At 38.7% G+C, this 26,288-nt stretch overlaps 1 protein-coding gene across 3 annotated transcripts; it reads left to right on the plus strand.

Annotated features, from left to right (window-relative positions):
• The first annotated feature begins 4 nt into the window (after positions 1-4).
• LOC122828120 (neuronal calcium sensor 1) lies at positions 5-25,571 on the plus strand. 3 transcript variants are annotated; one of them, XM_044111401.1, is made up of 10 exons: positions 5-518; positions 1,422-1,543; positions 2,623-2,766; positions 8,161-8,185; positions 16,684-16,822; positions 19,096-19,174; positions 21,013-21,101; positions 21,175-21,252; positions 22,357-22,464; positions 22,851-25,571. In XM_044111401.1, the coding sequence occupies exons 3-9, from the start codon at positions 2,703-2,705 to the stop codon at positions 22,453-22,455; spliced, it is 573 nt and encodes a 190-aa protein (XP_043967336.1). In that variant the 5' UTR covers positions 5-518; positions 1,422-1,543; positions 2,623-2,702; the 3' UTR covers positions 22,456-22,464; positions 22,851-25,571. The 3 variants fall into 3 exon arrangements, with proteins under 3 accessions (XP_043967336.1, XP_043967338.1, XP_043967335.1); XM_044111403.1 differs by having other exon boundaries at positions 6-518; positions 22,931-25,571; XM_044111400.1 differs by lacking the exon at positions 22,851-25,571 and having other exon boundaries at positions 8-518; positions 22,357-22,490.
• The last annotated feature ends 717 nt before the right edge of the window (positions 25,572-26,288 follow it).

Below are 26,288 nucleotides of genomic sequence, written 5' to 3' on the forward strand. Positions count from 1 at the left end.
ATACAACTATAGGAGGTAAACGAAAAGGCAAACAGAAATTCTATCTAAACAGTTTACATCAATTTTAGTTGTGGTAGCATCTTTTATAGGAGTTGGGGTGGAGGAATGGGGGCTTTTCACGTAGTTGTGCCCAGACACAAGCCTTAGTTAAAGTCCGTCCATGCCAACACTTAGTGGTCAACAAATTCGAAGAGTTGGATTTTTCATCTGAGCTAAATCGTCTTTGGCAACTTCATGATACAGCCGAAGAGTGTAGTATAACTTTAAAAGGTAATCCATACAGTCCTGACACGTGTGAAGACTGGGCACACAAAGAGTCACTGTATGCCCCGTCGGTACCGCGACGTCAGTGTCTCCGTCTCTGAGCCGAGCTGGTCGGGGCCAGCAGCAACGTCACTGCCTGGCAGCGGCATCAGAGCAGCGCGGACGGCTTCCAGAGCAGTAGCAGCGCAGCAGCGCCGAGCCTAGCGGAAGAGGACAGCGGCGGGACACGTTGTCTGTAGGGCAGCTCGCCTCAGGTAAAGCCTCTCTCTGTACTTGGAAAATGCTTTTATTCATTTCAGGGCGCGTTTGCCGCTTTTCTTCTCGTCGGCTGGCAACATGGAGTGGCGTGGGTACCAAACGTGGCGTGTACACAATGACTAGCAAAGCTTTCCCCGCATTGTCGCTGTTGTGCTATAGCCGTCAACTACGTTGCTATGGTACCTAAAGGCAACATCCCACCTGCTGCTGCCGCGACCGTAGCGTTTCTCCCCTCTGTTAGAGGTGTTAAACTGAACCAAAGCGCATTTCACCTAATTAAGCGGCTGTGAAGGAAACGCGAGTGCGAAAGTTTTGAAGTTTCTGTTACCTAAACACTTTCAGCTTTTGCTCTGTATACATTTTTTTCTTGGAAAAAGTTTTCGGGTGGGTTTACAGCGCTTGGTAGAAGTATCTGTACTCTGTTAACTTCTCACCTTGAGGCACGTTAGAACAAAACACCACTTATGTATTTTGTTGGTCTTTTATATGATAAACTAGCAAACATTGCGAAGTGGGGGCAAGGATTTTCAACATATTTTGCAAATGAAAACCTGAGAAGTGTGGCATGCTATTATTTTTATTCGGCCCCCTTTATTCTGATATCTCAAATGAAAGAAAATGCAAATGTTCTTGTATTTAGCTAAACTAATAAAAACAAATGATCCCCACAGCATGATGCTGCCACCAATGTCTCCCAAATCTTAATTTATACTTTGAAGTTGGTTGTTTTTACATGAAAAAATAAAATACAATGTTGAAAGAGTATGGTTTGTTATATAGTAATATCTACAAGCTTATTAATAGATATACATATGGGCAAAAGCAGCTGTTTTCCCTGTCAACATGTAGCACTCATGTTTGCCATGCAGATTCTAACTGCTCTCTTTTTATCTTCTTAGAGCCTAAGTAAAAACCCCACATCTCAAGATTCAAGCACGCCAAAGATGGTGATTACCAGCGTAGCATCCCTCAGATGTACTTCACCGGCTGTGGACACAGAGAGCAGATGTTTGCATTGAAGGTGCCGAGTGCATACCCTCTTTCTTTTGTTGTTGTTGTTATGCTGTGTGCTCTTTGCCTCAGATTGATGCTGTCGTAAGGCATCAAGCATGACAACGCCAGGGCCCGCGATACAAAGAAATTCCATTATCCCTATCTCTCGGCTGCTGTGACGGAGAAGGAAATCACCAGGCTATTCTGTCGTGCGGCCAGGAAGGAGGAAGAATTATGAGTCAGAATGGAGGAGAGGGAAAAAAAAAACTGTCACTCTTCAAATCCGTCTGTAAACTTTGTAGACGGGCAGACTCTTGCGCTTATTTTGAGAGCAGCACCAGATGCCATATTGGCTTCCAAAGGTATTGGACTAAAAGAAGACCTTATTTGTGCTCTGCCAATTATTACTAAAACACTCCAAACCTTTTAATTAAACAGTGTTATGAGTGTATGAATTTGAAGGATAAGAGTTAAAGTGCTGTGAGAGTGTCAGAAGTGCAAAAGATGGTTGCATCCAAGCAAAAGCTCTGCTCATTGTGCTTTAGTTTACACACCTCCTTATCTCGGCTGTCAGGAGGGAGGATTCTGTTCGACAGTAACTTACCCCGAGCAATAGAGATAGTGGTGGGAAAAAAGAGGGGTGGGTGGAGTGAGAAGAACAGTGAACGACTGTGAGGGAGCGAGCGTGCTTAACCCAGCCTTTGAGTGACTCTTGTATCCAAGGACGGCGGTAGCAACGCATCCGAACGCCACTCTTCGCCCACGGACTGCTGTGAAGAAATGAGGCGGACGAGCGGGGACTCGGTGGCGCTCTTGTAGACTCAACAACCTGCCTGGCCCTGCTTCACAGAGTCCCCCTTCTCTCCTCCTCCTCCTCTCTGGGGTCTGATGCATCTGTCTGATGTGCCTGGGATGATGACTGAGCAAATCATGACAGCAGCTAGAGTGAAGGATTCACTCTTGTGAATGGAAATTTATCCTCTTCTTTTGATATTTTTATGTTGTCTTTTTTTTCTACCCAAAGAAGAAGAGAGTTTCTCGTTTATTTTAATTTTTTTCACTGTGTCGGTGTCATTGCACCGACGATTTGTTGTATGTTATTGGCAGACGAGCGCGCTTGGAGAGGAGGTAGTAACAGGTGCAGCGTGCCAAGGTGAATTTGGAGGTGTGGAAGAGAGCTGAAGATCATGGGGAAATCAAACAGCAAGCTCAAGCCAGAAGTGGTGGAGGAGTTGACAAGAAAAACCTACTGTGAGTACCCTAGGCTTCTTCTTCGTTAACTTCAAACAGCCTGAAGGAAGTTCTCTGAACTTTAGAAAGATTAAAAGGAATGACTAAACATGCACAATAAAAAAAAGAAAAGCTATTGATTTCAGTGCTGCGGTCTTCCAACGATGTTTTCCACCCACTGTGTGCCACCCAGGACGCACAATGACCAGCCCTACCCTGACTTAGCACTTCTTACAGTGATTATTGATGAACCAGAGCTGCGTCTACCTTTAATTGAAATTTGTTAAAGGCCGAGTCGAGAAGTAATGTTCTGCGGCTTTGAGTCACATTGGAGAGAAAACATGGAGTATGTGAACTATTATCGTAATTTGGAGGCCAAATTCTGATTATTCATTTTGTGAGATTCTGACCTGCTTATGCTGATTTTTTTATTTATTCCAATTTCTTTTTAATAACTTTTAAGTATTGACAAAATGCTTTAGTGTAATTTCCGAGTAAACTGGTCCAAAACCTAACAAAGTCATAGAGAAATCACTTTCTGTGTAACTGAAAGATTTAAAAAACATTGAGAATAATGGTGGGAAATAAACCTATTAAATGTCAACAATAATGATAAAAGTCTGAAATGCAGTTGGAGAATACATTTTTAGCCTTTTTGCAAGATGGAGAAGAAACTGCAAACAGTAATTTGGATTTAATTTGCATTATTTTCTGGTTTTACTCACTTATCTACACTTTTAAACAGTCCTGTAAATGTGATTTATAAGATAATTTATTCCTAGTTAAGAAAGTGCCATTATTAATTTTATAATAAAAAAAATAAATTATAATTGTTTAGAATTACTCTCATAAAGAAATATTACTATTTTTCTACTTGTTATAAATCATTTTTTCAACATTGTACAGAAACAGATACTATCTTAAAGATAGACTTTTAATTTGAAATGGTATGATGATAATTATCAGAACTGGTGATCAGGCCCATATTGCTCTCCAGTTTATGTAACAGAGTTCACTTAAAAAGAAACCCAGCTAAAAAAATATAGGAGACCTTTTGGTATAAAGATTTTAGGCTTTGTTTATTGCATTTTATGAGCAATAAGAATGTTTAATGTACTAACTTAAACCCAACTTTGAGTTTTCGATAAGACCTCTTTCTAATCCAACAGAAAATCATGTATTTACAGTATTTTTATTTTTTTTTTACTTCTTTTCGGATTAAATTGTCCCCATTAGTTCTGTCAGCTTTAGCATCTCGGCTGCTGAAATTAACCTCTGGTGCATCAAGGGCAGTTAAGAGTCCCTCCATCTGGCCAAATGTGTTGTTGGCATACAGAGTTTGAATGCATTATAGTTGAGATATAGTGGCATCCAAAGAGTTTTGTCATTGGTATCAAATAAAGATTTATAATTTAGTAAAAAAAATAAAATAAAATTTCCTGGCCGAACTTTATTCTTACGTTCTAGAGCATGACTTCAACAGGGAGCTCACATCCGGGAAATGTCTAAAAATAGACATTGCCCACTTGTTGATATCTATTTTCTTATTTTTTTCGTGTCCTCTCATAGTCTTTAAATCAAAACCCTGGGCAGAAATGAGATTCATAATGACCAGCAGGAGCGTTTTTCTCCAGAGACTACAGTTGAATTGTTTGCATGCTATTTTCAGAGCACAAGATTATTATTGTTTGAGCGGTACGAGCGTGCAGGTGTGGGTGGGAGTTGACTTCCATTGGCTGCTTAATGACACTGTTATTTGTGTGGATGGTGTCTCCGCAGCAGAAGCAAGGAGGACTGTTGTCGCAGGAAATTGCTGTGCAGAAAGATTAGGCATCATGCTGGGCTGGACTGCTCGCTGCCGTCCTGCGCTCCTTGTCTTTCCCTTTCTCTTTTACCCTTTCACCCTGCCTCTCTCTTTCGCTTTACCCCCTAATTGCCCTCTTTGAGTGGGGGGGTTGGAGTAGTGTAATTAGGATCTTATCTGGTTAGCATCACTGAGAGGGGTACCAAGCTCTCTCTCCCACTGTGATCACTCCACCCCCCCTATTCTGTTGCTTGAATTCAGACTCTATCATTTCTGCTTTCTTTCATCCTATTGCATCTTTCTCTTGCCCTCCCACGAGGAGCCTCGTCTGCCATTTTATTCTGTGCTTTTTTTTAGTTCTTGACAGATTGGGGACTTAAATTTCTCCGTGGTAAGGTCTCTTTTTAGTTGCCTGGTATAAAAAGCTGTACATTTTCCAAGCAAGTAATGTCCCATGTTTTAACAGGCAACAAAAAAAAGCAAAGCATATTGATTTCTAAAAAATCTATGCACAGTACATGTCTTTCCTCTATTTTGTTGTGAGAGTATCTATTATTTTTAAAGCTTCATTAGCAGTATTGCAATTATTTTTACTTTGTAGTCAAAGGCACCATAAGTTGTACAGATTGTGGCTAAAAGTCTGTGATGTTCCTGTTTTTTGCAAAAAAAAAAAGCACAAAAAAAAAAGTCTGGGTCTCACCTGCTGTTTTCAAAGAGCTTAATTCCACACAGAGTGTTTTATTTTTTTATTTTTGCTTTAATAACCACTCTGTACATCACGTGAACAGAGCAGCAGTCCTGTTCAAATCTCTGCGGGATGTAAGGCAGAGCCCTGTGATGGCACGACAGTTGAGTAAGTCCTCAAAGAGTTGATGGCTCTCATGAGTTGACAGAGTAACAAGCAGGACGTGTTCTAGCAGACTCTGGCTGAACAGAGCCTGAGCTTGGTGAATGGGGAGGGGGCATGATTTCTTGATACAAATTTCTAAAACAAAAATATATAACAAAATCTTATTGCTTTTACTTAGGCACCACAGATATGTGGGTATAGATTATGAATGGGCTGATTTTCTATTGCTTTTTAACACAACTCGTAAATGAGGTAACCACATGGATTCTTGATGAGGTGAAGTCAACTTACTTGAATACAAACAGAGCATCAGAGTGAGGAAGAGAGGTTCAGTAACTTTACTTGCGGTATGAATGTCGGTCTTTGCGTTGTTCTGTGTAGATGAAAATACCTTGTTGATGTCAAAGGTCAGAAAGGAGAAGCTGGTTTGGAATGATAGAAACGCCTTAGTAGCTTATATAACCACTTGTTACAAGCGGTACAGAATAGTGTTTCTGAATTCACATGTTGAGCCTTTCATGGATTGGCTGAAATGCTGTTGGCTAAAAACAGGAAACTGAGGCTAAAATTCACAATAGTTCACCAAACCTGAACAACAACACATTGGAAACACATCACCTGGTTTGATGAGTCTAGATTTTTAGCAGCAACTGGACCTGAATCTGGCAGAAAAGACATGGAGGAATAGATGCTTGGTTGGTGATTGTGGTTTTGGACGAATTTTCTTTGCATGTTTTTGTCCCTTTTCTTACATGGTTTGAAAATCACCACCTATCTGAGCATCGTTGCTGTCTGTGTCAATCCCTTTATGACCATTGTGTGCCAGTCTTCTGATGTTTACTTATGATAAGCCACCATGTTCAAACTGTTCTCTATTGCACTCTATAGTCACCTGATCTCAGTACAGTACATCGAAAGGGAGATTTGTATTAAGGATGCAGCATCTGCATGATTCTGTTACATCAAAATCCCTTGGGAATGTCCCAACACCTCGTAAGATCTGTGTCACAAGGAAATAGAGCAGTTCTGAATGCAGAGGAAGCTCCAACGTGATACTGGCAAGATGTACCTAATAAAGTGACCCGTAAGTGTAGATTCAAGAGAAAACAGAGTAAACTTGTTTAATTTAGCAGTCAACTGCTTATTGTGTAAAGTGTTGTTTGTTTTTTAAGGAACAGAAGTATAATAAACTCTTACCTGGTTACTTAGCTGGGCTATCTTCTCAGGTAGCCAGTCTGCTGTTGGAAATGTAAAATTGAGGTAGAAATAGTTGTTAATGATTTAACATTTTATGTCAGCGTTTTGTGATATTTACTGGGATAATAAAACGTGACCATGAATACTTTTTAGCAATTTGTCACCATTCCACGAACACAGAAGTACTCAAAACGTACCCATTGCCATACAGGCTACATGCTTCAATAAATAGAGCAAATATATTGATAGACATAACTGAATAACTTTATTTAATCGTATTTATAAATGCATTAAAGTTTACAAAGTAATTTCTTGTTGAAAAAAAAATATATCCATGAGAAAACATCATCAATGTGCTGATAAATGAAAATGACTTCCCAGACAATGTTGAACAAGTACGATAATAATTATCTCTCCACTTTTCCGCCTTTCGACAGCAACAGGACTGGGAGGGGCAAGATGGGAATTTTTAGTGGTTTTTCTATATCCCATCACCTCTGCAGCTCTAAAATAAATGTTTTATGTGATAATTCTAGCCTTTATAAATTACCTCAGTTTCTTTCTTTCTTTTTCTTTTCTTTTTTTTTTTTTGCCTGAACTGATTTTAAAGGCCAGTTTAATAGTAGCTTGACTTACCTGTCAGTTGTGGGCTCGACCTGATATTTCTTATCCTGGAAGAGGTCACATGAGGGGTTCCTTTGCTAAAAGCTGAGTAGAATAAGTGAAGATGGACATAAATGCAAACAAAAGCTGCCTTTTATTAATACATTTAATGCGATTCTGTTGTACTCTGGAAAGTAATGTGAACATTTCCCAGAAAAGGTTTTTGCTTTTCCTGGCTATTGTGTAATCTAATGCCAGTTCTGGCTTTTTAAATGGCATTAATTTAAATGTGTGGCAGGTGTACATCTGCTTTGCTGCTTTCATTTCTATGTTTTATACAGACGTAGAAACCATGACAGTGAGTTCCTCTGGGTTAAGCATTACATTAGATGATATTAGTGTTTAACTAACACGCCAGGCAGTCGTGGTTAGAAGCTCCTTGTTCGGCCCCCCACACTTCTGACTCACTAGAAGCGGTGCAGTGGTACTTTAGCAGAAAGTCTCAAAGGATGGCTTGGTTAGAATAAAGTTATTGATTTTCAGCCCTCATTTTCATTACAAAACTCCAGGGGCCAGAGAGCTGAAAATTACTTCGGTTAGTTCGGGGAAAGTAACAAGTCGAGGGGAAAACTTGTGGGATCCATTGGTCCTAGTGCATCGTGCTGCTTGTGTGGCCATAGAAACATATCCTGCTGCTAAAATGTGTTTTACTCCTAAATCTGTGGCTGACGTTCAAATTCTAACTGACTTTTTTCAACTTGATAGTCTTTTGGATACTTCTAGCAATCAATCACTTCCTCTTTGAGTGAAACAGTGCTACTTTCCAATATTTGCATGTGGGCTGATTATTGTTGTGCTCTGTGGAGATGTGTTGGAAAGGTTTAGGCCAAGATGATTAACTACTAGGCTACTTTTTCTAGGACAAAATCTCTTTCTAATGTCACTTTTCTTTCTTTTACAGTCACAGAGAAAGAAGTACAGCAGTGGTAAGTGTGTACATTTATTTTTAATGAGACTTTTTCCGTTTTTACTTGACGATGATAATATATCAAAACAATTTGACAGTGGCCATTAGCGGTTCTTACTTTGGTGTGCTTTGTCCAGGAGTTGGTTTTTGTCAGTCTATGAAAAGTGTTTTTACAGTAGATTTGAAGATGTCTCCCTCATGGTTCCCTGAAGACAGATGAGTTCTGAAAATAGAACAACTCTGAAGCGTCACTGTGGCTAAATGACTTTGAAGGCTGATAAAACAGATACAAACATTTCCATGATGCATTCCTCCCTAACCTTTTCGCTCTATTTGCAAACGGGATGTCTGATAAGAGAGGAATGGTGCGGGGGTAAAGAGGTTGTAAGGTTGCTGCATTTTGAAGGTTTGAAGTAATTATACCCTGTGATTTTTTTCATATTTTGCCACATTGCAACCAGAGATTGTAGCATATTCTACTGGAATTTTATAAAGAATAAAAGATAAACACAAAGTAGTGCAATTTATTAAGTGATTAATTTTTTTCAGCACCTTCAAGTGCCTTAAAAACTACCTTTTTTTGCATTTACAGCTGGGGTTTTCTCTGGCCCTTGTTGATTTTTAATTTTTAGTATCTTGTCATTCTAGAAGGTAATCTTCCTTCTCAATTTCATGTGTTTTGCTGGTTTTCTTCCACTATTACCTTGTGTTTAGTTCTAGCCATTCAGAAAGTTCACTTTGTCCACTTTCAGGATGATGTTGTTGTCGTTTCAACAATTTTGGATGAAGTGTTATATTTAGGAGTGTACCAATAAATTGGCCCAATTTTTAATTTTTTTTTTATTTTGGGTTTTTGGTGACTTCCTGATACATATGTGATCTTATGCACTGAAGTTATCTACCTTTGCAAAGATCTGAAGACCATCCACAGAGATGACTCAGGCATGAGTAGTCATCACTTTTCTTTGTTGTTTGCCTCCAGTTTAAACAAAGAACAGGGATTATCAGAGGAGAGACCACTGTACGGAAGTGATCACTCCTCCATCTTCACACTTCACTTCTCCTGGCTCGGTTTCGCATTTCACCATCAACTTGCACATGCATGAAAGGAGCTGCGACTAGAGAGCTAGTTGCTTCTCATGTCCCCCCCCCATTAGAAGCTGCATGGAGGGAAGGAGCCAGGCCGTGCAGCGACTGCACTGTAGATATCGCTGCTGAAAGTTCCAGAGTCTTCAGGCTGCCCGAGTGCACTTGAGTGGAAACCCCCCCACAACCCTCAAACCTCCACCCTGCCGGCTGCGCAGCCTGCTAGCTTACCATCACCCTCCGTGTCGTTCACAGAGATTTTTTGCATGAATCCTCACTCTTAGATCAGCAGCAATCAACACGGCCAAGTGTGAGGGATGAGAGGGAATTTTACCAGGGGAAATGCCAGATGGCGTGTAATTAGAGCACAGGCACAGACACAGAAGAATTAGCAGGGTTAGATAAATGCCTGTGTTGCGCATTAAGTTTGCTCCCGTTTTAATTCTCCTCCAAGGGGAACATCATTAGTATGCCTGAGGCCTACCTGAAATCAATAACAAAATCCCATGGCTCAGTGAGGTGCCTGCCAGCGAGCCAAGAGCACAGGGAAACATCCTGCTCTTTAGCAAGCCACCATGCGAGATGCCAACGAGAGGTTGCTGGTGCCAATAATAAATACTTTATCACTGCCAGCGGGGTCTGATACTGTACGTCAAATGTGCTATGTTTCTAGACGTTGCAGCATCACACTGCATCAAGTACAGTCTGACTTTGTGGGGGGCTTAGCACTAGTGTCACCACAAAGATCTGTCGGACATGATGCGTTCCTGGCAAATAGCTGACAGTGAAAACATGTTTACTCCCTGGTGCACTGCTTACTGTACCCACTGTAGCAACTCTGGAGTATATGTTCACTTTATAGAACTGGTATTACAAATGTGGTTAAGTCCCTGATGTCAGCAGTAAAACGAATACATGTGATCACTGTGTGATCAGCCAAATCAACTCAAATAAAAGTTTTATTTCATTAAAAATGAAAACAAATTTACAGCGCTTAAGTATTCATGCCCCTTAAGCATTTTCACACTTTTTCAACAGTACAGCTGCAAACTTTAAAGGTAAAAGTGATATTTTTATTTCTTAAATAAAAAAAGAAGATTATTCATCTCCCTTCAGCTTGTAGTTTGCACCAGGTCTGCACATATAAAAACTGACATTTAGACTCATTCCTCTTCACAAAATAACTCACTCAGATTGGGTTGAGAGTGCCTGTAAACTGCAAATTTTAAGTTTTGCTGCATATTTTTAGAGGGACTTTAAGTGGATCACTCTAATAGACGAACAAGCTTTGATCTAAACAAGGGGTTTTTAAAGTTTGGTAGAGTTAGCCCCCTGTTAAAGTGCAAAGCCACAACTGTGCCCTTCCCCAACTACATTATAGCTATTATATCATCTTTCACCATTTTACTGTTGCATAACTTGATGTTTCATTCATGCTTGTTTCTCTGAGGTTGTGAGGATTTAGCTGCTTTAACTGCTAAGCGTGCGCCACATGCGATGCTTCATTTGCCTCGTCATTTAAATGTGAGTTTCTAAATGTGCAGACCTGGTGCAAATTACAAACTCAAGGGGGATGAATATTATTCTTTTTTTATTTAAAGAAATAAATATGTCACTTTTACCTTTAAAGTTTGCATCTGTACTGTTGGAAAAGTGGGAAAATGCTTAAAGGGCATGAATACTTAAGCGGTGTACATTTGTTTGCATTTTTACTGAAATAAAACTTTTATTTGAATTGATAAAAGTGTGAACTGCTTTCCACTGTGACCACAGTTCATTTGGCCTGGTAGACAACACCGTGACAGTGCAGCATCTTTAGATGATAAACCCAACTTTAGGTAATCATTCTCACGCTTTCTGCTGTTCTTCAATTATTTTTTGCTTAGACTGGACTCTATCTCTCACCATAGGTGTAGGTAATAGGGGTTGAACGACTACATATTTTTTAAGGTCGACTACATCATGATAATAGTCGAGTCGATGTCGACTAGTCGCGGTGACGTCATAGTGACGTAAGCGCAAAAACCCTTCACAACTACTTGGAGGCTTTATTAGCTATTTTCACGGCAAATATTAACCCCCCCCCCCACACACACACACACACAATCCCCTTCTCCTGCTTTTACTAAGTCTATTATGGAGAATTAAAAGAGCAATAAACAGATCATTCTTCGTGAGCAGCGGGGAAAAGTTTGTTGCACAAAGTCGGGTCTGACTTTTTTTTTTCTAAACACCGGCTGATGCTGATGATCTCTGGATAGTTACTATAGGAGTCAAATTATCACACTGACTACATGGTGCTTTTGGAACATCACAAGCCAAACTTGTTATGAATGGATCCCGTTTGGTTACAGCTGAATTCAACGAAACCACCTGCTTCTCCTCCACCCGATGCGCGGCAGGAAGCTCTGCTGACTCAGCAGATTGAACCATTTAAGATATTTTCTAGTCAACGTCAACATGATAAAAGTCGAGGTTGTCTAAGATGTCATAGCAACGCAAGACGCAAACTTTGGAGTAACGTACAGGCTTTATTACCCGTTTTCACGGAAAAATACGGCATTTACACAGAACAGCAACAAGTGAAACAACAAAACATCGGGATAGTTTATGATAAATAATAAGTTGCTGGGAAACCAACATTCAAAAGGAAACGCACATCTTTTAGATGGCATTACCACAGATCTTTATTTAATCAGCAACATAACATCATAATGTATTAGTTAGATCGTCGTGACAAAGACATTCGCAAGCCGGCTAAGTGACATCCTTAGCGGGAAGGGGGCGAGTTTTAGACGGCTCGTGTTTTGTAGTTGACTGCAGCTGCAACTCCATCTCCTTTTAAAAACACTGTAAAACCACAAATATGCATCCATCTACATATCATTTAAACTAATGTATTAACTTATTTTTCTTGTGTCTTGTGACGTATAGCCTACTGTGCTGTCAGATCAGCACAGGCTGTCACCACCGGCAATCACATGACTGCGACTAGTCGACATGAAATGTAAAAACTCGCGAGATGTCCTAGAGTCGACTAGTCGACTAGTCGACTAATTGGTTCAACCCCTAGTAGGTAATAAAAATCTGCCCATTTTGTTTCTGGCGTATGCTTGATAAAGTTGGCTTTTTTATTTTTGTTAATCTCATTTTGCTCCCCCGTCATTAAAAAGCTCTTATCTAAACCATTTTGTTGTATGGATGTTGCGATTGTTGAACTGCCACTCCAGTGTCAGGTCTTTTTCCAGGATCACCCTGTATTTACCTCCATCTTCCCATCTAACCTGGCCAGGTCCTGCAGAGTTAGCGCAAATATCTCTTCTGCTCCTCTGCTTAAACCTCTTCTGACAGTTTTTCTGCTGTGTATTGGTAGGCTTTGTGGTTATGCCATACTTTCTATTTTTAGATGATAGACGGAACACTCATGAGATGTTCAAAGCTTGGAATATTGTTTTATACTCTAATCGAAAAACAAACAAAGCAAAAATCCCAATAAAGTGGAGGGCATTTTGTGGTTGTAATGTGAGAACATATAGAACAAAGTTGAATACCTTTGCCAGGTTCTCTGTGTTTTAACCCATTTCTTCTAACCGTATTAAATTTACTTTGCATAGATTTTGTGGTTCTGGTAATGTTGCTTCAGGCATGTACAGTTGTGCTCACAGTTATTCATACTCCAGCGGAGTTAGTTTTAAAGTAATCTTTTAATTTTACCACCGTGTTTCATGTAAAGTAATTTTAATTCGAGTAGAGAACCTATGAATGGAGCTAAAGATTAGGGTGATGGCAAGGAGGCCTTCCAACCTCAAAGACTGTGAGCTCATCAACAAATATAAATTGTCATGCTAAAAACTGGAACTCAATTGTAAGAAGGATAACGCCAACAATTGTAAGAAGGGTTTAAATAATGTTCAACATCCAATTTTATTTAAAAAAGAAAATTCTATTTTAATTTCTTAGGTTTTTTTTTTTTTATCTTGTGAGAGGTGCCTGTCTCGTTTTTATCACACAGAATATTATGTTTTTTTTTTTTTAAATGACTACATATTTAAATTTGCCTGAGTGTATGAATAATTTGAGGCTTGTTTGTGAGCCACTGGAGAGAAATGTATCTTTTTATTTTTGTTCATGAAATTGTCTTGTTCTGCATCACTTTTATCTTGCAGATCTGTCACTGCTGTAAAAGTGCAGTAAGATTTTCTTTTCAGTGACGACACATTTAGACTAGTCATTAAGGTGCTCTAAAGATGTTGAAAGTAAGCCAAGCTTCTGGTACTCTTTAAGGCAAATAACAAAAGAATACTTAAGAGATTCAGTTCCCCTTTTAGATATAACTCATTAGAAATAAGAAACATTGTGTCTAAAAGTAGAGCATAGCAAACTGTAAAAGTTCTTAAATTTAACTTTTAGGCTTCCAAGAGTTTTCAAAAGAATATTTTTCATTTGTATGCTCTTACTTCCTGCAATTTACCGTACTAAATGGAATCCCAAATGATAAAGTTTTTCTTTTTCTTTTTTTAATTATAAAAGGAAAAAAAAAAGTTTGAATCTACTGTGTACCTGCTTTTGTCTATTAGTCCACAAGAGGGCACAAAACACATTAACAGATGGGAATACTTGTGCATAATTATTTTATTTCTTTTTTAGAATTTATAATAATATATACAATACAGTTTTTTGCAGACCTTGGGAATCGATTGTATGATTTCTTTTCATAGACTAATAACGATCACTTCTGATAAATTAAATTCACTGAAAAAATAAGCAGAATTTACTTGTTAGAAGTCAGGATTTTATTGTAGAACAATTTAAATCTAAATACCACATTTGGATCTGTTTTTATTTGCTCTGTAATGAGAGTGTTTATCAATTTAATATAGTATTTTGTAATCCCAATGAAACACAGGAAGCATTTTTTTCAATCATTACTACTTTTGTATTTGTTGCATATTTAGTTGATACTAAGCAGAAATCTGTTGGTCTCTAGTAAGCAATAGCCAGATAAATAGTTTTTGTGTTGGCTCATCATTAATAAATTTACTAAGATTTATCACAAAAGAAGCTATACCTGGTTAGTAGTTTTCTTTTTTATATTTGTAGTACTTTTTATTTTTTCACTTTGTAACAGTAGCTGTGATTTAATGGCTTGCAAAAGTATTCCAGTCCTTTGCTATTTTATATTATTTCATGTTCCAACCACAAAACATCCATGTGATTTATTTTGACATATCTAAGCACTACAACGTATGGAGTACTTAGATATGACTGAATTGACTTCTATCCATTTGTATTCAACCCCCTATAATGTGATACCCCTAACAGGTGCAGTTCAACTAACTGCCTTCAAAATAATTAATCGTCTGCTTGAGTATATTTCATGGCAGAATAAATCCAGCGGTTCTGTGAAGGCTTCAGAGGTTTGTTAGAGAACATTAGAGAACGGCAGCATCATCAGGACAAAGGAACATGGTAGAATAAAGTTGAGGAGAAGTTTAAATCAGGGTCGGGTTATAAATAGGAGTGCACCAATAAATTGGCAGACTGATAATTCCACCACGATTTCCTTAATTTTGGCCCGACACGTAGATATTAAACTGATTTTTAAAAATCCATATTTCCCAAAATCAGAATCGGCAGGTCAAGCATTTTAAAAACCGTAGATCAGCCAGAATACTGCAATCGGTGCTCTCTTCCTAGTCATAAGACAAAGGTTTGGAATTTTACAAAGCACAAACCAATTCATCACCTGAATATGGAAAAATATTCAAAGTCACAGTTCCACCTAAACCATTGTCAGGACATCTCTTAATACCATGCATCTACATTTCATGGAAGACTGAGGAGAAGAAAGTCATTATCGAAAGGAAACTATTAGAAATCATGGTGGTGGCAGCATCAGGCTGTCAGTATAAGGGATAGGAAAGCTTATCAGAGTTTAGATGATTCATTAAGGTAAATATAGGACAATCCTGGAAGAAGATCTGTTAAGAGGTTGCAGGAGACTTGAGACTGACGTAGTGGTTCACCTTCCAAAAGCACAAGAATCCAAACAATTACCCAGAGTCAATATGGCATGTGTCTACATCTGCTATCGCAGTCAAAGTTCAGACGTAATCCATCATATCTGGCCATACCTGAGCTGAACAAAGAAGTAATTTTTTTTTACAAAGGTTCTACTATCTATTGATTCAGAGGATCTGAGTATAAATACTTTAGAGATGTAAAAACATTGGGAAGGTGCCATTTTTCTTCTACTTACCGTAAATATACAAAGTTTGTGTTAGTCTATTATGTAAAATACACTAAAGCTTGTGGTTGTAACAGTGCAAAAAGAGAAAATATGTTTAATGCCTCAACAATATGTACGTCATTATCGGCAATATAAAATAGAAGTTATAGAAAGACTGGAAAAAAGGTGTAGAAGATAAAAAAATTATGGATTCCCATGAAGAGGGTTGGCTTTGGATTAGAACATGCTTTGTGTCTCCTACACTTTGAATACCAATGAAGTGATGCTTCATTATAGTGAGCTTGGCGCTCATTTCACTGCACATCATCTCCAGATAATTCATATTACATCGTCCTGCTGTCATCTCTCTCCTCTTCTTGCTAAACTTTTTTTCCAGCTGCTTCTCAAAGCAGCTTCCCATCTTTTGGACTTACACGAAGCTGGCTTTGTTATCTCCCAGGCAGATTAAAAGTAAAGCGTATAAGAAGAGGAAGGACTCAGTGTGTGCACCGAGAAGCTCCGTGCTGGCCTTCGGTTTTCTTCAAAGCTCTTCTGTGCTTTAATTATAGACCGGCCTTATTTTGAGAAGCACATGCAGTGCTCTTGATCAGTTTTGCAATGTTTTATATAACTAAAGGGGTAATCCTCCTCCACTTCCTCCTTCTGCTATTCATCTAATATTTATTTTTATAGAAACTAACGCTCTATTTTTTTTCCGTGAGCTGTTGGTTTCATGCCGCGATGGCTGTTTTCTCCGTTACAAAAGCAGTCCCGCAGACAGCCTACCTCTGAGTGACTGCGCCTCAAATTGCTTATGAGATGCTTCTATTTTTAGGCTAATAGAGATGTTAAGTCGCTCTCCAGATATGTCATTTCCAGGAGCAAGAGGAAGCTCTCCGACTTATCTATCAGCTCCACATATTATCAAAGAGAAGCAGAAAGGAATTTGATTAGCGTTAACCACCTTGGACTCGCTATTGGATTAGAGTGATCATCTTATCTATGAGTGAGACAAATAGCTTTGCACTTTACCTTTTTGGCCTGGCACATTCTTTCAGGCTGAATCAGTCACGCTCGCTTGTCGTCCAGGTGACGAGGTGACTTCAGTCCGCTGTCCAGTTGGAGCCTGATTATCTGATTGCAAGATGAATGTTTTGATACTTTTTACATATATATATATTTATTTTGATTTTGTTTTTCAGGTACAAAGGCTTCATCAAGGATTGTCCCAGCGGCCAGCTGGATGCTTTGGGTTTTCAGAAGATATACAAGCAGTTTTTTCCTTTCGGAGACCCCACCAAGTTTGCTTCCTTCGTCTTTAATGTATTTGATGAAAATAAGGTTTGTACTTCATATTGTGTAGAATTTAAGACACTAATAAGGGATTGAAATTAAATAAAAAGCTTAATAAATGGCATTTATAAAATCTGATTGTTTTTTTAAGCATGTTGTTCAGGTTCATCTTGCAACAAGTGTACTGTGCAAGGCTGTTATAGATTTTAACTCATAAGTATTGGAGTTTAAAGCACCCACATTGTTATTGCAGTTGCCTTACATAACATAGAGAAAATGGCTACCAAGCGTTGTTTATTTGTTTCCAACAAAATCCTGATAACATTCTCATAAAAGCAGATGTTTTACAGACGTTTTGGACTTTCTCTCAGTAAAACATAACATTTCCATGCACTATATTTTAAGAAGTTTTTCTATATTTTAATAATGGTTTAATTGTAATATCAATAAAGTATTTAAAAATTTTAAATGGCTATAAAAAAAACCCATTTTATAATAAAATGTTACTGAAACTTTTCATTTTTAGTTTCAAAATGGATTCTTCTTTTGCTGTGTTTTACCGGTTGAGAGATGCCTGTCTCATTTCCTATTAGAAACAAACCTTTTTGTTTCGAATAGGATCTGCTCTCTCCACAAACCTCCCCACATCATCAGCATACCACACAGCAAGTCGTCAGGGAACTAAATCAGCCATTATAGTCTCTATTTTCCTGTAAATGTCATTACAGCGGTTTAAAAAGACATGGGTTGTTAGGGGCAGTTTAGATTTGTTACATCAACAAAATACCCTTGTGGCCTATAATGCACTTTTATAAGCTATGCACACAAAAAACAGGGTGTGTTTTTTAAAACCTGGCTGAGCAAAATGAGACATTGTTCATTTGGGGCTCGGCTGGATTACACACAGCAGAGCACCAACAGGTGATGATGAGTCAGCAACAAAGACACTGATCGTTTAGAAATGAATGGACGATGTCCTCCAATCAGGACCTCAGGAAAAGGATTGGGACATCTATATAGTTCACCCTACATGACAAGATACTATGAGTTGTGTTTAAGACCAGTTAATGAACTCTCTGTCACACATTGTTTTTAAAAAAAAAAAATGTTTTGGTATTTTACAATTTTCTCATTTCTGTTTGAATCCAACAGTTGCTTGTTTATTTGTGCACGTTTGAGCAAGGCCAAAATGTAGTTTGTGTATTTGAACCCCCAACCCAATGTGACAGCTGCAAATAATTATTCAAATTATGTTTAAGCAGAGGAACAATAAGCGAGCAGCTCCCGGGGTGGTAGTGTGCCCCCTGGAGGTTTATTGACTTGCAGATAAATGGCTTTTTTTTTGGAGGGATCAGGCAAACCCCGGCACGTCTGACGATTATCTTTGACTTAGGCTCCCCGTAGTCAGAGAATGCATTGATCTCTGGTTTTATGGCTTATGTCACTGGCAGTGCATGACTAGGCTGATGTCTAATAGAGATAAAATTAGCTGACCTCAGAGACCATCGAGAGCGCCTGACTGTTTTCTGATGTGGGGGTGGAGGGATGCAGGTAGACGTCTGTTGTGAAGGAATGTGGGAAAGCCTTTGTCATGCAGCGGTCAACTTTAGTATGTTTAGCCACATTATGAAGCTAAATCATAAAATTTGCACTATTTAAAGAATACCTATGTAGCTTTGGGTGTGTTTGGAATTTTTCTTTTATACATGTTTTTTTAAAAGGAGACAATTTTATGTTTCAAGACCATGTAGCATTTGAGCTACTTTCATCTCGTGTCAACTTTGACTGTCTTCCATTCTATTCTCTGCTTCAAGTGCAGCCACACAGGGAAAAGAAACAAAACAAAACAATATTAAGACCCTAATTCCAAAATTGAATGCAGATGCGGCCGTTTAAGACTGTATGAAAGCTGAAACATCCAAATCGGGAGTGGAGTTTCTCCCTTGTTCAACAAAATTATCCTCCACGATCAATCAAGATGAGGAATGTTTGGGAAAAATCTGTAACATCCTGGCCACCAAAACCCAGTGATTGCGTTCGTTAGGCGGGAGCCTTAAGAAGATGAACCAGTAGCATCCGTCTCACTAATGACCAGAGGTGACATGTTGCAGCCTCAGGAGAGAGCCAGGTGCAGGGCGAAAAATAGCAGCGCAGTTGGAGCAAACGTCTGGCCCAGTTTTCAGCACAATGCAGGAAGGACACTGTGAAGGAACGGGGAGGCGGAGAACGTTGTGGGGGGACAGTTCATTAAAGTTGTGATGTGGGATGGTCTTCTTGTCTGGAGCTGATTACATTCTGCATCTGTTTCTGTCGCTCGCTAGGACGGACGAATTGAGTTCTCCGAGTTCATCCAGGCCCTGTCAGTGACCTCCAGGGGGACTCTGGATGAGAAGCTCAGATGTAAGAAGGAACTGTTCTCTGTTTCCCGCCCTGAAATGACAGAACTTAGCTTTAATTGTGCTGCTTACATATTAGAAAGGACAGGTGGGTTCAAAGGAGAACCGTATGCCTCTTCAGTAAACCAGAGCATCTTGAAAATAAAAAAGAACATATTGGTCAAATTCTAACCATGTCTGTTTCATTAAAATTAACGTGATCTAAAAATTTGAAAGCAGCTTGCAAAAGTATTCACTCCTCTCTTTCATGTTATAACCTCTAAGAGCAGTGTGTTTTATTAGGACTTCACATTAAAAACCAACACAAAGAAGAGTATAATTAGGAAGTGAATGAAATGGTTTTGGAAAAATTTTACCAGTAAAAGTCAGTAAATTGTGTGGCATGCATTAGTATTCAGCTGCCCATAGTCCATATTTTATCAGAACCACCTTCTGAAGTTTGCAAAATAACAAAAACTCAAATTGGTTAGAGAGCGCCTGTGAAGAGAAATTTAAAGACTTATTTTATACTGATTGGACTCTCATTTAGGTCTGAACTTTGACTGGGCCATTCTAACACACTGACTATGCTCGATCTGAACTGTTCTATTTTTGCTCTGGCTGTATATTTTGTCATCCTGCTGGATAGTCAGTCCATGCCCACTATAAATTCTTCTGCAGCTTCCTGCAGGCTTCTTTCCCAGATTCCACTACACGGCATTTAGCTCCATGCCTTTCATCATCAAACCTGACCGGCTTTGCTATCGCTGCTGAAAGGAGCATCACTCCAGCATGACGCTGTGATTATTCAATTCTATACAAATTGAGGCTGAATTGCCTCTCTACCATGCAGTCAGGCCCTGCAGAGCTCTGCTGATGCGCTACTATCGGAGCCAGGTGTGCTGAAATAGAGAAACGTCTAAAAGTCACAGAACACCGACCCTTGAGACCACTGCTTAACATCATTATGCTTGAAAATATGATTCGATCTGTTTATTGTGCTTGTTTAAATTGAAGTTCTTTGTATTATCACCTGTATCATTATCGCAATACAGTAAATGCTATAAAATACCGTAATAATTTTTTTTTGTCAAAATCACAATCATCCCTATGATCAAGGCATTTCATATCGACATGCAGTCAGTTTTTCAAAACACGTAGCATTTTTGATTTACACAGCTAATAGTTGTCCTGTCTACAGATTGTCTCACTTGAGCTGTTGCTCATCTCTTAATAGTTTTCCACTGTCCTATATTCTTTCCATTTTCAGATGAGGGATTGAACAATGCTCCATGAGATGTTATAAGCTTCAGATATTATCTTTTTTTATATCCCAACCCTGTTTTACACTTCTTCACAGCTTTTTCCCTTAATGTTCATGATGCTGTTTGTTCATTAATGTTTTCTGACAAAACAGCGTTATTTTTACTAAATTAAGTCACACAAAGGTGTAATCAAGTTTTAATTTATGATTTCTGGAATAGAATTACTCTGGATTTCATTTTGGGGTACTTGAGTAAAACAGGACCTATCACACTTTTCATATATTTATTTGAAAATATTTTAGAATAAAACAACATGCTTTTAATGCTGGCTCAATATTACACTTAACTTTCTGTTGCGCTCCTGTGCTTACTCAAGATTTTATTTAGGGGTGTCAGAGTAAAGAAGAGCTGAATACAAATGCGCACAACAATTCACATTTTTTTTTGCAGACAAATAATTTTGTTTTCCAAATGCACCACTTTGTGCCGATCTATTGCATAAAATCTGAAAACAGTCAAAATTTGTGATTAAATTATGACAAAATGTGAAAATCCCCTTTTTAAGCTTTTATTTTTACTTTTTTTTTTCTCTGTGCAGGGGCCTTTAAGCTGTATGATCTCGACAATGACGGCTACATAACTCGTGATGAAATGTTAAACATTGTAGATGCTATATATCAAATGGTGGTAAGTATGGGGCCCACATCTTTTTTCCTCTTCCTGATTTGCTAGAGTGATAATTGTGCAACGTCTATCTCAGGGAAACACTGTGGAGCTACCGGAGGAAGAAAACACACCAGAAAAGAGAGTGGACCGTATTTTTGCAATGATGGACAAGGTCAGTGTAGCGTTATTACACTTTATGATGCAGCGCTTTATTTGATCTCCTATCATCAAACTTTAGTTGACACAGATAAGTCCAGCAATAATTATTAATTTAGCATTACCTTGGCTAATTTTGCCTTTGTTGCTACCCTACAAGCCGCAGGGACTGAAGCTTGGAGCTAGTAGTTGTAGCCAGAGCAGTATCACTAACACTGTAGTCTATAAACGTCATTTATATTCACCTTCAGCTCTGGCCCTCAGTGCCCACACTCTCAGGCCTAGGAATCCACTCAGCTGTAATGAAAGGTGAGATGCAGCTCACGACAGCCAGCTGTAGCCAACAGGACTACCGGTCTACCAGCAACGAGGTTCACTGAACGTAACATCAGTTAATCAGCATAAAGCAGGAGCAATACAGAAACTGATAAATAATAAATTAGCTCTGCACCTGGTCTCATTTTACCACTTTACAAGAGTTTATGTAACAAACTATGACAATTTCATTGTATGAAATGGTTTTCATTGCGATTTCTTTGGGATTAACCAGCATAGGGATGCACCAATGTGAAAATTTGGGTCTATATCAATATCCAATTTTTAGTATTGGTTTTATGGCCTATAGGTTATATTTACTGATATTATATATATCAGTAAATATATATATATAATATCAGTAAATATATGTTTATATCACTTTAACGCTGACTTTACCACTTCTTCTTTGGTTCATTTAAACTCCCCACAATCCCTTGCTGCATTGCTATTAACGTCACATTACCAATTGAATACCACACGACCTAAACAGACGGTATCAAGATGGACTGATATTGATCAAAAATGACTAATATCAGCAGATACCAATGCTAGGACCGCTGATATATCCTGCATCCCTAAACCAGAATAAGGTAATGAGTGGCTATGAATAGGATAAAAGTAAAACAACTAAATTTTAAACAATAAAACAGAAAATTGGACCTTTTATCAAATAGTCGCAAGAAGAAGTCAGTGGCAATAACGTCACAAAATGTGACTGAGTGCATAACATGGCGAAACAGCCTGATTTTTTTTGGTTGTTGATCATTTCAAAGCTTCAGTCTCATTGTGTTTCCTTTTGCAGAATGCAGATGGGAAGCTGACTCTGCAGGAGTTTCAGGAAGGGTCAAAGGCAGATCCTTCCATTGTTCAGGCATTGTCACTCTATGACGGACTTGTGTAGAAATATAAGGTGAGTGGAGGGAAAACAAAACAAAACAAAAAAAACGAGCTGGACCATTCCTCAGCTCCTCTCTGATCCCAGGTGTTACGTCAAAATCTCTGTTAAAACAGTAGAGTTCCTATTCCATCAGAGCCGACTGTGGAAGACACAAAACGGAGGAAAGCCGCTATCTGCTCTCAGTTTGTTCTCATGAATTATTCAAATGGCCCACTTGTTTACTGGCAGTGCAATATTGTCACAGCACTGAATAAAGATGGAAACATCTCACTGCCTAATGTAATGCACTGGCTGCTGCCAATTGTGGCTGACGTCCTGCTCAGTGTTTTGTCAACTGTGAAGCGAGCTTACGAAGACATATGCATTCTGTGTAAATGCTCTGTTTGCTTGTTCTCTAGCTAGCTCCGATCGCGTCCATGTATTACGACGCCGCTCTCCATCTTCAGCGTAGTGATTATCCGTTTCGCAACTTTTTCAGAGGGGTCCGACAGCATCCTTCTGCTTTTTGCATGCCAACGCCGTTCCTTCACATCCTGATCAACCCAAAAGGGAGAATTATAAACTTTCATTGTCCAATTGTTTGCGTTCATTCGCAAAAAAAGGACATCAAACACAAAATTCTTCTGATGTAACGAGGAATGCCTGCCCTCACCCTCAGTCATTGCCCAGTGCTGTGCAGCGCAGCAGCGTTGTGGACTGTGTTCAAATGTTTCTGTGTTCTGGGAGCGAAGTGCCGGACAATCCGAGGAACAGGATCCCTCAATGATGCTTGCGATCTTCTCGTCGAAACGCCGTAAATCACCAGAGCAGCTCAGAGGGACTGTGCTGCTGCCGCGGCTGCTTCACCTCCACATTGAGATACTTTAAATCTCTGGAAATAATGTGTTGCAAACACTAACTTAAAAGCTACAAAGCAGTTATAGTGTATATATTATAATGTAAATACAATGGTAATTTATTTTCTGCTTTGCTGCATTTATGAGACTTTTCTCATAAATATAGAACAATTATTTAATTTTTTTTATCAAAGGTGTCGAAATGTATTGCACTGTATTTTTCCTTACCATTGTTGGAGCGTTCTTTTTCTCCCTTTCCCAGGTTAGTTCTCCTGAGAGAAGAGGAATGTTTAAGTAGCGCAGAGTTTTCTATGGATGATTTTTATTGCGTTTGCTGTCTGTGCACCCCGTTGTGTTTTAATCCTCCCCCCCATTAGCATGAGTGTGTCCTGTTGACCCTGTTGCACAACTGCATCCTGAATGACACAACGGAGAGCATTCCCGCAGCTTTACATCAGAATTGAGGCTGAGCAATTTTTTTATTTTTTATTTTTTTCTTCTTGAGAGTGCTGCACTCCACCCTTGGCAACACAAAGCCCCGGTCGCTGAGATGCGCAAACAAGACGTCAGTTTTGGTTGTAAAGCTTTTAAGATCGCCTTGGTTGCAAGTGTCTACATGATATTTGCAATGTGTGAGGCCAGAGCATGTGATTCTTCCTTTTTTATATATTTGGATTATTTATTTTAGAACATTTTTGGTGTTTGATCTGATTCACTAATAGTTGTTTGCCTTATGCGGATTATAATTTACTAGATTATGATTGTTATTTATCTGTTAAACAGTGTAAGAGCACGGAATAAAATGCATTTAAGTGGCTAATATTTATATTTCTGTATTTTACTTTGGAATGAATCGAAAAGTGTTTAATTTTTTTATAGAGAAGTATTTGGGATGCATTTAAGGGACAGCTTTGTGGATTAACTTTTGTTCAAATGTAGAATTTCAAATTACCTTGATTATATTCCTATTTGGAAAATATCACTCAAGTTCGCACAGATTGCGTTAAGGCAAAAAATACGGGACATGTTCTGGGTTCAGTATTCCACTGTGTAACATCACATTATAAGAAGTGTCATGTTAAGCTTTAGTGCCTGTTATTGCTTTGCAACACAGAATCTGATGTGCCAGCTTACTAAACCTGCACTGTACGATTAATGAACAATGAAGTACATGAAACTGTGGCATGTGGCAGTGATGGATGAATTAATGCCGCCTGGCGGCTTTTGAGCCTCTCGGCCTCGCTGGGATTGAGTCACTTTCTGTTCTTTTTTTCTCATCAAAGACCGGTGCATGACACACCAAAAGGAAGAAATGTCCAGATTTATGACTGTTCTGTCATTTAAAGTCCAAGCCTTTTGTATTTGTAGCATGTGATACTAAAAAGTGCAGTAAAACACGAGTGTGTTTGAAAGTGAAGCACCAGCCTCGTGTTTGGAAAATGAACTGGCTCTCCACCACATGCTTTGCAGGAAAACAGTCACCTGTTTACATTCATGTAATGCTGGAGCTGTTCTCGATATGTGCATTGTGGCTCACTAACAACGGCGCCACAGCTAATGGGGCAGCAAGAACATTTGCAAGTAAGTCTTCTTTTGCCTATTTGCATTATTTAGTCACTATCGAAAATCAATTTATTCTGTGCTAAACTAAAGTGCTCCATTTTACATTATGATATAGTAAAATAAGTCCATGCAAAATGTGATCGGCAGCTAGCCTAGCCTGCCATTGATTTTTATTTTTTTGGGGGGGCTTTTAATCGGTGCAGCCATCCTATATACCAAATGTACCAGATATGCTCTGTTGTTTCAAAATTATTGCTGCTGCAACTCAAATGTCACAGCACTTTCTACACTATCCTGATTGTTTTCTTATCTAAGGATATTTGAGACTTAAACTAAAATTTATTTTACTTCCTAATCAATTTTTCTAATAATTATCAGATTACTTAGGAGCATTGAAATTGCATGTTTGTAGAGCCATTTCAGCCTTCTAATGTGGAAATAAAAACGAGGCAGTGATGTCAAGGCTAAAGCAACGGACTCAGATCCTGATGCAGTTGGAATATGTGGATCCCAAACAATTTATCTCTATACATGTGTACTTCTGCTTTTAGTTTTTGTCCATTTCAGAGCAGGAGTGCATCAAAAGTGTCGTACATGCATCAACTGTGTGACAAGAGTTGGATGTTCCAGCACACATGTCCTCTAGCATACATTTTGATGCGTGTCAGATTCAAGGTGGCTTCTATGAGGGTGAGCTGGGCCAGTCCTGATGCAGCAAATCAAAACACTTCCAGCCTCACAGTTGGTATTAGGTTATTTTCCTGCAATGTTGTATTTTGTTCTGGTGTCTAAATATAGTTTTAGACTCCTCTAGGTCTGAAGAACTTTTTTTTTTTGCAGTTCTGGTCGTGTCCACATTCTCTAAAGGAAATGTTAGTCTCCACCTACCTCTCTTTCTTATTGTGCAAAAGTAGCAGTTGTCTTTTTGGACACTTCTGTTAACATCTTTTAGTCTGCTCATTGGAGGGAACTTACAGGGATGCTCTTGTGGAGTATTTCAACTTTTAAATCCCAGACCATGCTTCCATTTTCTTTCTAAAGTCGTCAGACAGCTCTTTCCATCTCACTGGCTGCCAGCCTGAAGAACACCAACATAAATGTCTGACTTTGAGACCCTCCTTCAAAATGTCTGTGTGTCATTCTTAGCCATTTTACGTCCAAATAAATGTGGAGGTGTCCAAAATTGGCATTTTACTTATAAATATAAAAGGGATTTTCTTTAGTTTTTACTGGAATTTCTTAATATTTGGCGATATATGTCCAGCCTGCAGAAATTCTTCTAATTATTTCACTTCTTTATATTTAAATATTAAATGTACTTACGGTATATAAATATCCATTCATTTATTATGTGAAGCACAAGACTATTGACCAGATTGTTTTGCTAATTTCTATTAGAACCACCACTGATTAGCTTGGTAAGTCCTGTCTATTTTT

This window comes from Gambusia affinis, linkage group LG03, assembly GCF_019740435.1.
Source record: "Gambusia affinis linkage group LG03, SWU_Gaff_1.0, whole genome shotgun sequence".
Lineage (NCBI taxonomy): Eukaryota > Metazoa > Chordata > Actinopteri > Cyprinodontiformes > Poeciliidae > Gambusia > Gambusia affinis.